At 37.9% G+C, this 13,962-nt stretch overlaps 1 protein-coding gene across 11 annotated transcripts in view; it reads right to left on the bottom strand.

Annotated features, from left to right (window-relative positions):
* N4BP2 (NEDD4 binding protein 2) overlaps positions 1–13,962 on the bottom strand; it is a 98,666-nt gene that overhangs the window by 36,805 nt on the left and 47,899 nt on the right. For all 11 annotated transcript variants that reach the window (XM_033214042.1, XM_033214036.1, XM_033214034.1 and 8 more), the window contains 4 exons: positions 12,577–12,701; positions 7,947–8,035; positions 6,014–6,090; positions 1,505–1,660 (listed from right to left, as the gene is read on the bottom strand). In XM_033214042.1, coding sequence (XP_033069933.1) covers positions 1,505–1,660; positions 6,014–6,090; positions 7,947–8,035; positions 12,577–12,701 — 447 coding nt within the window. The remainder of the gene's footprint in view (positions 1–1,504; positions 1,661–6,013; positions 6,091–7,946; positions 8,036–12,576; positions 12,702–13,962) is intronic.

Genomic DNA, 13,962 nt, shown 5'->3' with positions numbered 1-13,962 from the left:
ATTTGATAGAGGAAACTTCACTTACAAGGTCACAAAGGGCCAACCAATGCTATTTGCCCAATTAAGAGAAATGAGAGAAAAAGAGCTTTCATTTGAAATGTCATTTGGTAAGATTTTTTAAAGCCATACTTAATGTTAATTTCAGACGCAGAGCACTTGTGCAAATCATTTTACTCTCGATGTCAGTTAATTTTTCCCGATTAAATTTGTCAACACATTTTCCTTTTTTTTTTTAAACTTCAGCAGTGCTCGAAGTCCCAACTCTCACAGGATGCCTTCCTAAGTGAACTCATACCTAACACTGAGTTTTCTATGTGTTAGATGATGATACAACTCTAAGTCCCTTGCATGTACTAATTCATAATCCTTATAAGATTTTTACGAGCAGAGTATTACTGGCATTTTAGAAATGAAGAACTGAAGTACAGAAAGATTTTGTAACTTGCCAAAGATTACAAAGCTTTGGGATTTTTGAACCCAGGAAATATAGCTCAAGAGTTCATGATCTTAACCACTTTGCAACACTGTTTCTCAATTCAAAAAAGCATTTATAAATTTTGTCTTCCCCATTCCCAACTCCTTTTTAACAGAGCCTCTCTATCCCTTACCATCATAACATATGAATAATTCAGCCCTCTACATATATCTGGTTTCTTCTTTACTCGGTCAATTAATGCTGTTTTTATTTATTCAATTGTATATGTGTCCTCACTGCTAAACAGAATCAGTGCTACCTCGGATTGCAAACTGTCAGAAGGCCACGACTTGTATTACTTGGTAAAAGTGTACCGTTAATAATTTTTATAACACTAGCTTGAAAGAGTATTTTCATTAAAACTTAAGGAAATTAAGAAGTGATTTGAGTGGATACAAAATAATAACAGCAAGAAGATAAGGGAAATACTGGTTTAGCAGCGAGCGTCACATAAAACTGGCAGGAGAATTCACAGCATAATCATGGACTCGCAAAACTCTAGGACAACAAAAGAACTGTCATGTCATCTCCCATATGAACTTGTACTTCTCTTGCTAACTACATACATCCCACCCCAGGTAAGACTATAAGTAAACCCTTATAAATAACAAAAGTCCACCTTTTTTTTTTTTTTTTGAGATGGAGTTTCGCTCTTGTTGCCCAGGGTGGAATGCAATGGTGCAATCTCGGCTAACTGCAACCTCCGCATCCCGGGTTCAAGTGATTCTCCTACCTCAGCCTCTCAAGCAGCTGAGATTACAGGCGTGCACCACCAGCCCAGCTAATTTTGTACTTTTGGTAGAGATGGGGTTTCTCCATGCTGGTCAGGCTCGTCTCGAACTCCTGACCTCAGGTGATCCACCTGCCTCAGCCTCCCAAACTGCCGGGATTACAGGTGTGAGCCACCACACCTGGCCAAGTCCACCTTATTTTTAAAGTTTATCCGCAATGATTCCACACGCTCCAAAATTATACTTTTTAAAAATTATATTTCAAATTGAATTTCGTACATAAGGCATTTTAACTTACCTAGTGCTTCTATCCTCACAAGAATATGCACACAACTCAATACGTTCAATTTTCTCTGGAACCGAAGAACTCATAATTATTGGCACTGAAACAAAACGTTGATAATGTTCCAACATTCTTGTTATTTTTTCTTTGCTTACCCCGTGAATGTTACGCCTGAAAATTCCAGGGGAGAAAAGGGTTGAAGGAATATTGATAATTAAATTTTTAAAAATCAGAACATATGTCCAGAAAAACAACAATATATTTCTAATAGATAAGAATATCAAAGCTGCTTTATTGTGACCACAATATATATGAATCGATCCTAATTTTCATTTTATTAAGGATTTCTTAAATTATACACTTTAAGTTCAAAGAAAGAAAGAAAATTCTAGTATTTGAAGTTTCTAGAGGTTAAAATATGAAGTTTGTTGTTTGTGTTTTCACTCATGGTGGCTTTTTAAAAAATGTTTTTTATTATAAGCTCATATTTGGTTGAACTTAATACATGAGAATTCTGAGGCCTTCAACTCGGGAGTACTTTCACACAGCATCTAGGTTTATATCTGCCAGGAGGCCAGATGTTATGAAAACATCTCAATTGCAACTCTCCTGTCTTGGGTTGAATTCAAGGCTTTGTGTCTGGATCCCAGGGATAATATATGCATTTGCCAGTTGGGAAATCTGGCTTTCATATTTACCTACCTCAATCTTGTCTGGTTTCAGATCACAGAGAAGCAAAGAGATAGAAAATATGAAAGAGAGGTTAAGAGTCATAGGAACCAGAGCCAAAAGTTCTAGTATACATCTAATCTAAGTCCCGGAAAGAGAAGAGAATGCATGGGACGGAAGCAATGTAAAGAAAAATGCTGAGAATTTTCCAGAACTGATGAAAAATACCAATCCCTTAATTTCAGAAGCCAACAAATGCCAAACAAGATAAAAAATAAGAAATCCATAACTAGAAACATAGTACTGAAATTGTCATTCACCAAAGACAAAGAGATGATATTAAAAGCAACCAGAAATTTTAAAAAATCATTTTAAAACTAGTTATCTACAAAGAAACTATTAGAATGACAGCTGACTTAACAACAATAATAATGTAAGTCAGAAGGGAGTTAAGTATTATCTTCAACAACAGAAAATAACTGTCAGTATAGAATATACATATGCAGCAAAAGAATCTTACAAGAATGAGGGCAATAAAAAGATCTGCAGATTTTAAAAAAAGAATTTGACACCAAGCAGACCCTTACTGTAAAGAAAATTCTCAAAGATGAACATCAGGCAGAAGGAAATTCCCAGATGAAAGGTATATGATGCAAGAAAAAAATGAAGCAGAAAGCAATAACTAGATGAATAAGTGAAAACAAACACTACTTGTATATTCTGGACAATGAGAGCATGTAAACTGAGAGGGAGGCAAGTGTCAGAATTAAAATGTTTTAAAGTCTTCGTATGTGTGAGGAGGAAAGCCAAGAAAATGGTTTGACTTTAGATTTAAAGTCTGCATGATAAAACTTGTAAGGTAACCACTAAAAGAACAAAAATAGTGTATATGATTTCCAAATTAGTAGAGAAGAAAAAAATTTATTAAAAAATTTGGAAACAATTTTAAAAATTTTAAATAAGGCATGACAGGAAAAAAAATCCAACTACATCATTTTCTATATTAGAAGAACAATCACAGAAAATGTGAGATAAACAAAAAGCACAGAATGAGACAAGATCAATTATATGAATAATTGTAAGAAACAAGATCAATTATATGAATAACCAAAATAACCATAAAAGAACTAAGTTTATCAGTTAAAAGTAAAGGTGGACAGAGTGGATTTCGAAAAATCCAGCCATCGTGCTTACAAGAGATACATCTAACATAAAAACATTCAAAGTAAAAGTATGAAGAAAGAAATAAATACTAACTAAAAGGAAGCTGATATAGGTCTATCAATATTAGACAAATTACACTTTACAACAAAAATCACTACTAAAGACAATAGAAAATCACCAGAAAATAATAAAAGGTTCAATTATTAGGGTGATATAAAAATCTTAAGCTTGTATACATTTCAAAAACTACCCTCCAAATATATAAAGCAAACATAGGCAGAATTATAAGGAGAAATCACATGTTCAACAAAATAAAGGGAGATTTCAACATTCATCCCTCAAATATAGGAGATATGAGTAACAATAAGCATGATTTAATGGATATATTGACACATTGTAATCATACATTCTTACCAAGCAAATATGAAATGTATAAAAAATCAACACTTAACTAGGCCAAAAAAATCTTTAAAATATCAGTGAATTAGTATCACACAAACTACACAACCTGACCTACTGTAGTTAAGTTGAAAACCAATTTTTATAAAAGACAAAACACCCATCTGTTCAGAAATTTAAAAACACAGTACTAAATAACCCAAGAGCTAAAGGACGAAATTAATCATAACGCAAACTAGAAAATAACTAAATAAAACAAAAATAAAGTATTATATATTAAAATTCTGAGAGCAGCTAAAATAATACATAGGAAAATTTTATTTTATTGGGAGACAGAGTCTCACTCTGTTGCCCAGGCTGGAGTGCAATGGTGCAATCACAGCTCACCACAGCCTCAACCTCCCAGGCTAGAGCGATCCTGCCACCTCAGCATCTGGGACCACAGGCCCATGCCACCATACCCAGCTAATTTTTTTATTTTTTGTAGAGTCAGGGTCCCATTCTGTTGCCCAGGCTAGTCTCAAACTCCTGGTCTCAAGAAATTCTCCTGCCTCAGCTTCCCAAAGTACTGGGATCACAGGCGGGAGCCACCACACCTGGCATACATAGGGAAATTTTAACATCAAATGTCATACTAGAAAATGACCTAAACCTTCAAGTAGAGAAGTTTAAAACACAAGAGAATAAAAAAAGCAAAACTGATTTTTAAAGCAATAAAGGTAGAATAATGAGAAGCAGAAATTAAACATCAAAAAACTTACAATGGAGTTCAAATAAAGCTGAGACTTGTTTATCTGAAAAGGCTAATTAAAACAAAATCTGATCTCTGATGAGAACAATAAAGAAAAAAGGAAGGAAGATAATATAAACATACTAAGATTGCAGGAGGGAACTTAACTGCTAACACAGTAGATGTGTAAACAGTAAGAGACGATTATAATTGCTTTAATAAAGTCTTAATAAATTCAGAAATGTTGCTGTAAAGGAAAAATTCCAAATGAACATGCTCACGAAGAAAACATCAGATCCAGAAAATTTTTAAAGTAAATTATAACATTCAAACTTAGATAAACCTAGAAAAGAAGAAAAGAGGAGATACTTCCCAATTAACTTTATGATCCGCAAAGTCAGGTAAGACAAGTCAAGGAATAAAAAACTGTAGTCAATCTCATTTATTTATAAAGATGCAAAAATCCTAAATGAAATATTAGAAAACCAAACTCAGTAATCTATCAAAAGGAAATGAAAAGGAAGTAGTGATACATGCTACAACATGGATGAGCCTTAAAAACATTATGCTAAGTGAAAAGATGCCAGACACAAATGGCCACATATTATACATTCCATTTATATGCAGTATACACAACAGGAAAACCCATAAATACAGAACACACATTAGTAGTTGCCAAGAGGAGGGGGGAACCAGAGTAACTGCTTGTAGGCATAGGGCTTCTTTGGAGAAAATGGAAAAGTTCTGAAATTACACAGGGGTGATGATCACACAACACTGTGAATATACTAAAATTAGGTTGTCCTTTAGTACTAAAATTAGTTGAAATTTCCAAGAAAAAAAATAACCTAACCAAAATGAAGTTAGGGCTATCTCTATGGAAATATAGAACACAAAGCAAAACACACTGTATGTCCATGCCTTGACTGACATTTTTATTCAAATCAAGCAACTGAATAAAGAAAAAAGTATAGCCATAGGGGGAGGCAGACATGGAGTGAGATACCTGGACAGCTGGATATTTGTTACCTTTTCCATCTCTACATTCGTACTACCTTCCAGTGCTCTAAGTCACTAAGCAGCTACAACAGTCTGCCCCTCCCAGTAGCACATGGTTCAGGTATGCCAAATCCTAGGGTCCGTTCTAGTTTCAGATATTAACATATGATTCAAAGTAATAAAGTACAGGCTGGGCATGGTGGCTCACACCTGTGGTCCCAGCACTTTGGGAGGCAGAGGCAGGAGGATCACTTGAGGCCAGGAGTTCAAGACCAGCCTGAGTAACATGGTAAGACCCTGTCTCTATATTTAAATAAATAAATAAATAAGAACTCAAAAAAGGTAATAAGGGACATAATATATAATACAAGGGGAATTTTTACTGTAAATTAACTCAATTTTAGAAACACAAACTCTTCATAAAACCGGACAAAAAGTTGTAAGCAATAGAAATTAAATACAGTCTAATCAATTCATTCATCATTTACAAGCGGAAAAATCTAGATGGATCCTCTCTGTCTGCTGTTATATAAAAAGCATGTGAGGTAGCCTCCAAGTTTTACCTTGCAAGTTCCTTTGGTTTAAACTTCCACCATGTGTCTGGTTCCCGAAAAAGGACTTTGTATTTGTGTTTCTGAGACTACATACAACAAAGACAAAAACATTTTAAAATAGATACTTCCAAGAAATTAAAATTATTGTTTCTAAATTTATAGCATTTTAAACGTAAAGATTATCTAATCTTGATGAGCATGTTAAAATGGCAAAATATACAATCACTTAAACCTAGCAATTAACTATTAGAAATTTATACTACTGATAAATACTTATATAAGAGCGTTTATTTATACAATACATATATTAGGCCAGGAGCAGTGGCTCATGCCTGTAATCCCAGCACTTTGGGAGGCCAAGGCGGGTGGATCACCTGAGGTCGGGAGTTCAAGACCAGCCTGACCAACATGGACAAACCCCATCTCCACTAAAAATACAAAATTAGCCGGGCATGGTGGTACATGCCTGTAATCCCAGCTACTAGGGAGGCTGAAGCAGGTAAATCGCTTGAACCTGGGAGGCAGAGGTTGCGGTGAGCCGAGATTGTGCCATTGCACTCCAGCCTGGGCAACAAGAGCGAAACTCCGTCTCAAAAAAAAAAAAAAAATACATATATTAGATATACGCCAAGATAGCCAGTTTTCCAGTATTTGTAACAGCAAAAGAAAACAAATAACTGTGGCTATTAATATAGAACTGACTAAATAAGTGAAGGTATAACCACAAGATGAAAATACTACACAGTAATTTCAAAAATTCTACATGTGTTAATGACAGAATGTTCTTAAAAAAATGTAAAGAAAGGAAGATAGGCCAGGCACAGTGGCTCCTGCCTGTAATCCCAGCACACTGGGAGGCCGAGGTGGGTGGATCACGAGGTCAGGGGATCGAGACCATCCTCGCTAACATGGTGAAACCCCTGTCTCTACTAAAAATACAAAAAATTCGCCGGGCATGGTGGCAGGCGCCTGTAGTCCCAGCTACTCAGCAGGCTGAGGCAGGAGAATGGCATGAACCCGGGAGGCGGAGCTTGCAGTGAGCCGAGATCACACCACCGCACTCCAGCATTGGCAACAGAACGAGATTCCATCTCAAAAAAAAAAGGAAGATAACGAATTTTCAGCCGGACATGTTGGCTCACACCTGTAATCCCAACACTTTGCAAGACCGAAGTGGGTGGATTAACTGAGGTCAGGAGTTCAAGACCAGCCTGGCCACCATGGTGAAACCCCATCTATACTAAAAATACAAAAAATTAGCTGGGCATGGTGGCGGGCATCTGTAATTCCAGTTTCTCAGGAGGCTGAGGCAGGAGAATTGCTTGAACCCAGGAGACGGAGGTTGCAGTGAGCTGAGATCACACCATTGCACTCCAGCCTGGGCAACAAGACCAAAGCTCAGTCTCAAAAAAAAAAAAAAAAAAGCTGGGCAAAAAAGAGCAAGGAGGGAAAGAGGATTAGGTATAGGTCAGGTAAACGGAAAGCGTTTAGATATTAAAAGAAATCTGGCAAATTCAGAGAGAATAGCTGAGTTTACAGATTGCTGAATTTCTCAGAACAGCAAAATTTCAAAAGAAATTTGGGGAAAAACAAAGGACCAACAAATTTTGATTCTGCCAAGTATGAGGAAAACGAAATAAATATATATAACATATGTACAAAAAAACTGTAATTTAGTACCACTATCTTTTCATGAAAGACTCAAAAAAAAAAAAAAACTTAAAGTTTAAAAATTGAATTTTAGAATTTAAAAATTTACCTTTATGGAAAAACTCAGCTAAATGGCCTAATTTCCTCATTTTCCTGAAGACCAAAGAAAGTTCAGTTACGGACTATCCAAGATTCTGAGATTCCTAAGTGCTTCAGATTCACTTTCATAATTAATGTTCCCCAATAACTGCATATGAACTGTTACAAACTTATGACAACTTATGGTACTAACCAAAGCAACATATGGTTTCATTTCCCATGCCTGTAGGTTTGTATTATCTATAATTATAGGAGATATCTTCTTCTCAAATGCTTCTTTTGCTGAAAAACATAACAGATAATTAAAAATCATTTTTAAATAACAATATTTAAATATGATTTTCAAAAAATCTGATGTTTTCATAATTTGAAAAACACAGATGCGCTAATTTTACTCACTGCTCAACTTCTAAATATCCCTTTGGGGACATAAAAATTAAGTAAGTACGGGTTGACTGGGCATGGTGGCTCATGCCCATAATCCCAGCACTTTGGGAAGCCAAAGTAGGTGGATCACTTGAGGTCAGGAGTTCGAAACCAACCTGGCCAATATGGTGAAATCCCATCTCTACTAAAAAAACAAAAATTATTCAGGCTTGGTGGTGCCCACCTGTAGTCCCAGCTACTCAGGAGGCTGAGATAAGAGAATCACTTGAAACCAGGAGGCAGAGTTTGCCGTAAGCCAAGATCGTGCCACTGCACTCCAGCCTGGGCAACAGAGTGAGACTCTGCCTAAAAAATACAAAACAAGGCCGGGCGCAGTGGCTAACGCCTGTAATCCCAGAACTTTGGGAGGCCAAGGCAGGCAGATCATGAGGTCAGGAGTCCAAGACCAACCTGACCAACATATTGAAACCCAGTCTCTACTAAAAATACAAAAATTAGCCAGGTGTGGTGTACGCATGTGTAGTCCCAGCTACTTGGGAGGCTGAGGCGGGAGAATAGCTTGAACCCAGTATGCAAAGGTTGCAGTGAGCTGAGACCACGCCATTGTACTCCAGCCTGGGTGACAGAGTAAGACTCTGTCCCAAAAAAAAAAATACCCCACATATTAAGACTGTCAAGCAAGAGAGAAATACCTTGAGTAGAAAAATTAAAATCAAACTATAGTTTGGAGTTAATAATAATAAACCAATTTCTTAGTTTCGACAAATGTATCCTAGTTATATTAGATGATAACATGAAGGATAAATGAGTGAAGGGTACACAGAAGCTTTCCATAGTATCTCTGCAACTTTTCCATAAATCTAAAATTATTCAAAAATAAAGCTTAAAAACAAACAACAAACCCAAATGGACAAATACACACACACAAAATGTAATGATCTGAAATAAAGAAAACACTATAACACACTGTTGCACAAGGGATTTTCCTACCTTTCTTCCAAAGGAATTAGACCACACAGGAAATAATGATGTACCACAACAAGTAAGTCTTACAGGTAATTATTTGGAAGTTTTCAAAGTTCTGCCCAGTCTCTAACAACTCACTAATGAAGAAACAAAGAACCAATTTAAAAATAGGCAAAAGAGGCTGGGCATGGTACCTCACACCTATGATCCCAGCACTCTGGGAGACTGAGGCAGGCAAATCACCTGAGGTCAGGAGTTCTAGACCACCCTGGCCAACATAGTGAAACCCTGTCTCTACTAAAAATACAACAATTAGCCAGGGGTGGTGGCACGCACCTGTAATCCCAGCTACTCAGGAGGCCAAGGCACAAAAACCACTTGAACCCAGGAGGTGGAGGTTGCAATGAGTCAAGATCGTGCCACTGCACTCCAGCCTGAGCGACAGAGCAAATATGAATAGACATTTCTCCAGAGAAGATATACAAATGGCCAATAAACACACAAAAAGATGTTCCACATCATCAGCCATCAGAGAAAAGTAAATTGAAAGCACAATGAGATACCACTTCACACCTATCAGAATAGGAATAATCAAAAAAACAGACAGTAACAAGTGTTGGTGAGGATGTGGAAAAGTTGAAACCCTCATAAATTATTAGAGGAAACATAAAAAGGTATGATTGCTTTGGAAAACAGCATGGCAGTTCCTAGAAAGGTTAGACATAGACATGTGTGTTTGTTTATAGCAGCAGTGTTCTTAATAGCCAAAAAGTGAAAACAACTCAAATGTCTATTAATTGATGGACAGATTAACAGAATGTGATATATCCACCCAATGGAATCTTACTCATCCATAAAAAGGAATGAAACACATGCTACAACATGGATGAAGCTTGAAAACATTATGCTAAGTGAAAGAAGCCAATCACAAAAGTCCACATGCTGTAGGAAAGGTCCAGAATAGGCAAATTATCTATAGTGACAAAACACAGACTGGAGAGAAATGAAGAGTGACTGCGAATAGGTACAGAATCTTTCTGAGATGATAAAAATGTTCTAAAAGTTGCAGCAAAGCCAAATTAAATAGAGTGTATTGACGAATGCACAGCCCTGAATATTAAGTTCTAAAAACCATTGAATTGTAGAATTTAAATGGATGATTTGTATCGCACATGAATTTTGTCTTAACAAAGCAGTTTTAAAATGAATTCCACCTATTAACATATATTATTGTTGCTGTTATAATGGCATGCTGAACCATGCTAACACTTTTTTTTTTTTGAGACAGAGTCTCGCTCTGTCACCCAGACTGGAGTGCAGTGGTGGGATCTTGGCTCACTGCAACCTCTACCTCCCAGGTTCAAGCGATTCTCCTGCCTCAGCCTCCCAAATAGCTGGGATTACAGGTGTGCACCATCATGCCTGGTTAATTTTTGTATTTTTAGTAGAGATGGGGGTCACGCCATGTTGGCCAGGCTGGTCTCGAACTCCTGACCTCAGGTGATCCATCTGCCTAAGCCTCCCAAAGTGCTGGAATTACAGGCCTGAGCCACTGCGCCCAGCCAATGCTAACACTTTTTACCTTCACTTAACTTTCACAACAATCCTAGGAGTTAAGTATTATTATTCCCTTTACCAAAGGGGACACTGGGCCTTGGAAAGTATAAATAACTTGCACAAGATCATATAGCTAGTAACTGGTGAATCCAAGGGTGATCTTCATCACCAAATCACACTGCCTCCTTTGGTTTTAGTTATGTTGGTATTTTCAGATTCCTGAATTCTTAATCTTTAGTTCAAAAAAGAATATATAAAAAGTTAACAATGTCTGAAGATGGCAAACCCAAGAATCACCTTTATAGTACACTTATCATAAAAGACTGAGGGCCAGGTGTGGTGGCTCATGCCTGTAATCCCAGCACTTTGGGAGGCCGAGATAGACGGATCACGAAGTCAAGAGATCAAGACCATCCTGGCCAACATGGTGAAACCCTGTCTCTACTTAAAATACAAAAATTAGCTGGGCATGGTGACATATGCCTATAGTTCCAGTTACTCAGGAGGCTGAGGCAGGAGAATTGCTTAAATCCAGGAGGCAGACATTGCAGTGAGCCGAGATCAAGCCACTGCACTCCAGCCTAGCGACAGACCAGGACTCCGTCTCAAAAAGAAAAAACCCTGAGGAAAATATAGTCCCTATATCTTAATAAGATTCTCCATAGAAAATTCAAACTATGCAAATAAACATTTAATGATAAAACCATCTTCACTGAATAGACGGTTATGCTAGCAAGGAAACTAAATTTTTACCTATGATGTCCCTACAGATTCAGTTTATAGAGAGTCGTTTTTATTCTCACACTATCTTCTATAAAAAGTAAACCAATCACCAGGCGTACTGGCTCATGCCTGTAATCCCAGCACTTTGGGAGACCGAGGCAGGTAAATCACAAAGTCAGGCGTTCAAGACCAGCCTGGCCAACACGGTGAAACCCTGTCTCTACTAAAAATACAAAAATTAGCCAGACACAGTGGCATGTGCCTGTAATCACAGCTACTCAGGAGGAGGCTGAGGCAGGAGAATCGCTTGAACCCGGGAGGCAGAGGTTGCAGTGAGCCGAGATTGAGCCACTGCACTCCAGCCTGGGCAACAGAGCGAGACTTAGTCTCAAAAAAAAAAAAAAAAAAGAGTAAACCAATCTAACGAAGACCAGTGGTTAACTGGTCAAACTCTATTTCTAGTGGTTCAAATTTGATTTTAAAAAGCAGTAACCAGGCTGGGCAGGATAGCTCAAACCTGTAATCCCAGCACTTTGGGAGGCCAAGGTAGGCAGACCACTTCAGGACAGGAGTCCGAGACAAGCCTGGCTCTGGCCAATATGGCAAAATCCCATCTCTACTAAAAATACAAAAATTAGCCAGGCATGATGGCACACGCCTATAGTCCCAACTACTCAGGCTGGGAGGCTGAGGCAGGAGAATCACTTGAACCCAGGAGGCAGAGGTCACAGTGAACCGAGACTGCACCACTGCACTACAGCCTGGGCACAGAGCAAGACTCCATCTCGAAAAAAAATACTAAGCCAATTTAGCTGGGCGCAGTGGCTCACTTCTGCAAACTCGGCACTTTGGGAGGCTGAGAGAGGCAGATTGCTTAAGCCCAGGAGTTCAAGACCAGCCTGGACAACAAAGTGAGATCCTGTCTCTACAAAAAATACAAAAACTAGCCAGGGATGGTGGCGCACATCTGTGGTACCAGCTACTCGGGAGGTTAATGTGGGAGGATCATCTGAACCCAGAAGTCAAGGCTGCAGTGAGCCAAGATCACACCACTGCACTCTAGCCTGTGCAACATAGCGAGAACCTGCCTCAAAAAAAAAAAAAAAAAGCAAATACACGAACAAATACTAAGTGAATCTTTTCTTTATATTACTCACAACGTTACCCAGAATCTGATTATCTGTTCTTACCACGATTCTGGTTCCATTCATGTGCTTCTCCTAAGTACTTTACATCAAACTGGTACTGTCCATTTATATAAAAATAATCATCAGTACTAAGAATGACTCCACTTGGATTATCCTCTTGCAAAGTCCTGTGAAAGATAAATGAAATAATTTTCATTACCTTTTCTTCTAAATTTTCTCTCCTAATTTTTTCAAAGTCATAAACCAAATACATTATTCAAGTACTATCATTTTGTAGATCACTTGAGGCCAGGAGTTCAAGGCCAGCCTGGCCAACGTGGTGAAGCTCCATCACTATTAAAAATACAAAAATTAGCCAGGTATGGTGGCATGCGCCTACAGTCCCAGCTACTAGAGGCTGAGGCATGAAAATTGCTAGAACCCAGGAGGTGGAGGTTGCAGTGAGCTGAGATTGCACCACTGTATTCCAGTCTAGGCAACAGGCGAGACTGTGTCTCAAAATAAATAAATAAAATAAAAGAATAAAAATCAGTCTGGGCAACATAGCAAGAACCCAACTACACAAAAAAGACAAAAATTAGGCAGGTGTGGTAGTGTGCACCTATAATCCCAGCTGCTTGGGAAGCTAAGTTGGGAGGATCACTTGAACCCAAAAGGTTTAGGTTACAGAGAGCCAAGGTTGCACCACTGCACTCCAGCCTGGGTGACACAATAAGACCCTCTCTCAAAAAAAAAAAAAGAAAGAAAGAAAAAAACAATTAAACACAAATAGATAAATAAAAGAATAAACATATTGTAATATTCAAACAAATCATACTGAAAATACTGTAAGCAGAAATTTAATTCCAAAAAAATCTGACCTAAGGCAGGTCTATTTTGCTTTATGTAAATTATTATTCAGAAATTTGTTTTTTTAGTGTTATGAAGACCTTTTATCCTTAACTATAAAATTGTTATAATGTTTTGAAGATTAACAAATGTTTATCCTTTTCTGAAAATATATATCCCTTTCTGTAGCATCTATTAAGTGCCAGGCACTGTTTTAAGCACTGAGCATACATCAATGAACAAAAAAACACAAAAATGCTTGCCCTCATGGAGCTTACATTCTAGAGAATGCTCATTTGATCCCAATTCCTATGTTTATCCTCTTCTCTTTGTAGCTTTCCCTTCTCTGACACTTCCTTCTTTACCATTAAACATGCATATATCTCAGCTATCTTTAAAAATTCTAACTAGGCTGGGTATGACAGCTCATGCCTATAGTCTCAGCACTTTGGGAGGCTGAGGTGGGAGGACTGCTTGAGCCCAGAAGTTTGAGATGAGCCTGGCCAAGATGGCAAGATTCTGTCTCTACAAAAAATTTTAAAATGCGCCAGGTGTGATGGCCCATGCCTGTAGTCCCAGCTACTCAGGAGGTCAAGGCAG

This window comes from Trachypithecus francoisi, unplaced genomic scaffold (genome assembly GCF_009764315.1).
Source record: "Trachypithecus francoisi isolate TF-2019V2 unplaced genomic scaffold, Tfra_2.0 Lachesis_group1, whole genome shotgun sequence".
Classification (NCBI taxonomy): domain Eukaryota; kingdom Metazoa; phylum Chordata; class Mammalia; order Primates; family Cercopithecidae; genus Trachypithecus; species Trachypithecus francoisi.
The sequence above is the reverse complement of the archived record's forward strand: the minus strand, read 5'-3'. Positions and strand labels throughout refer to the sequence as shown.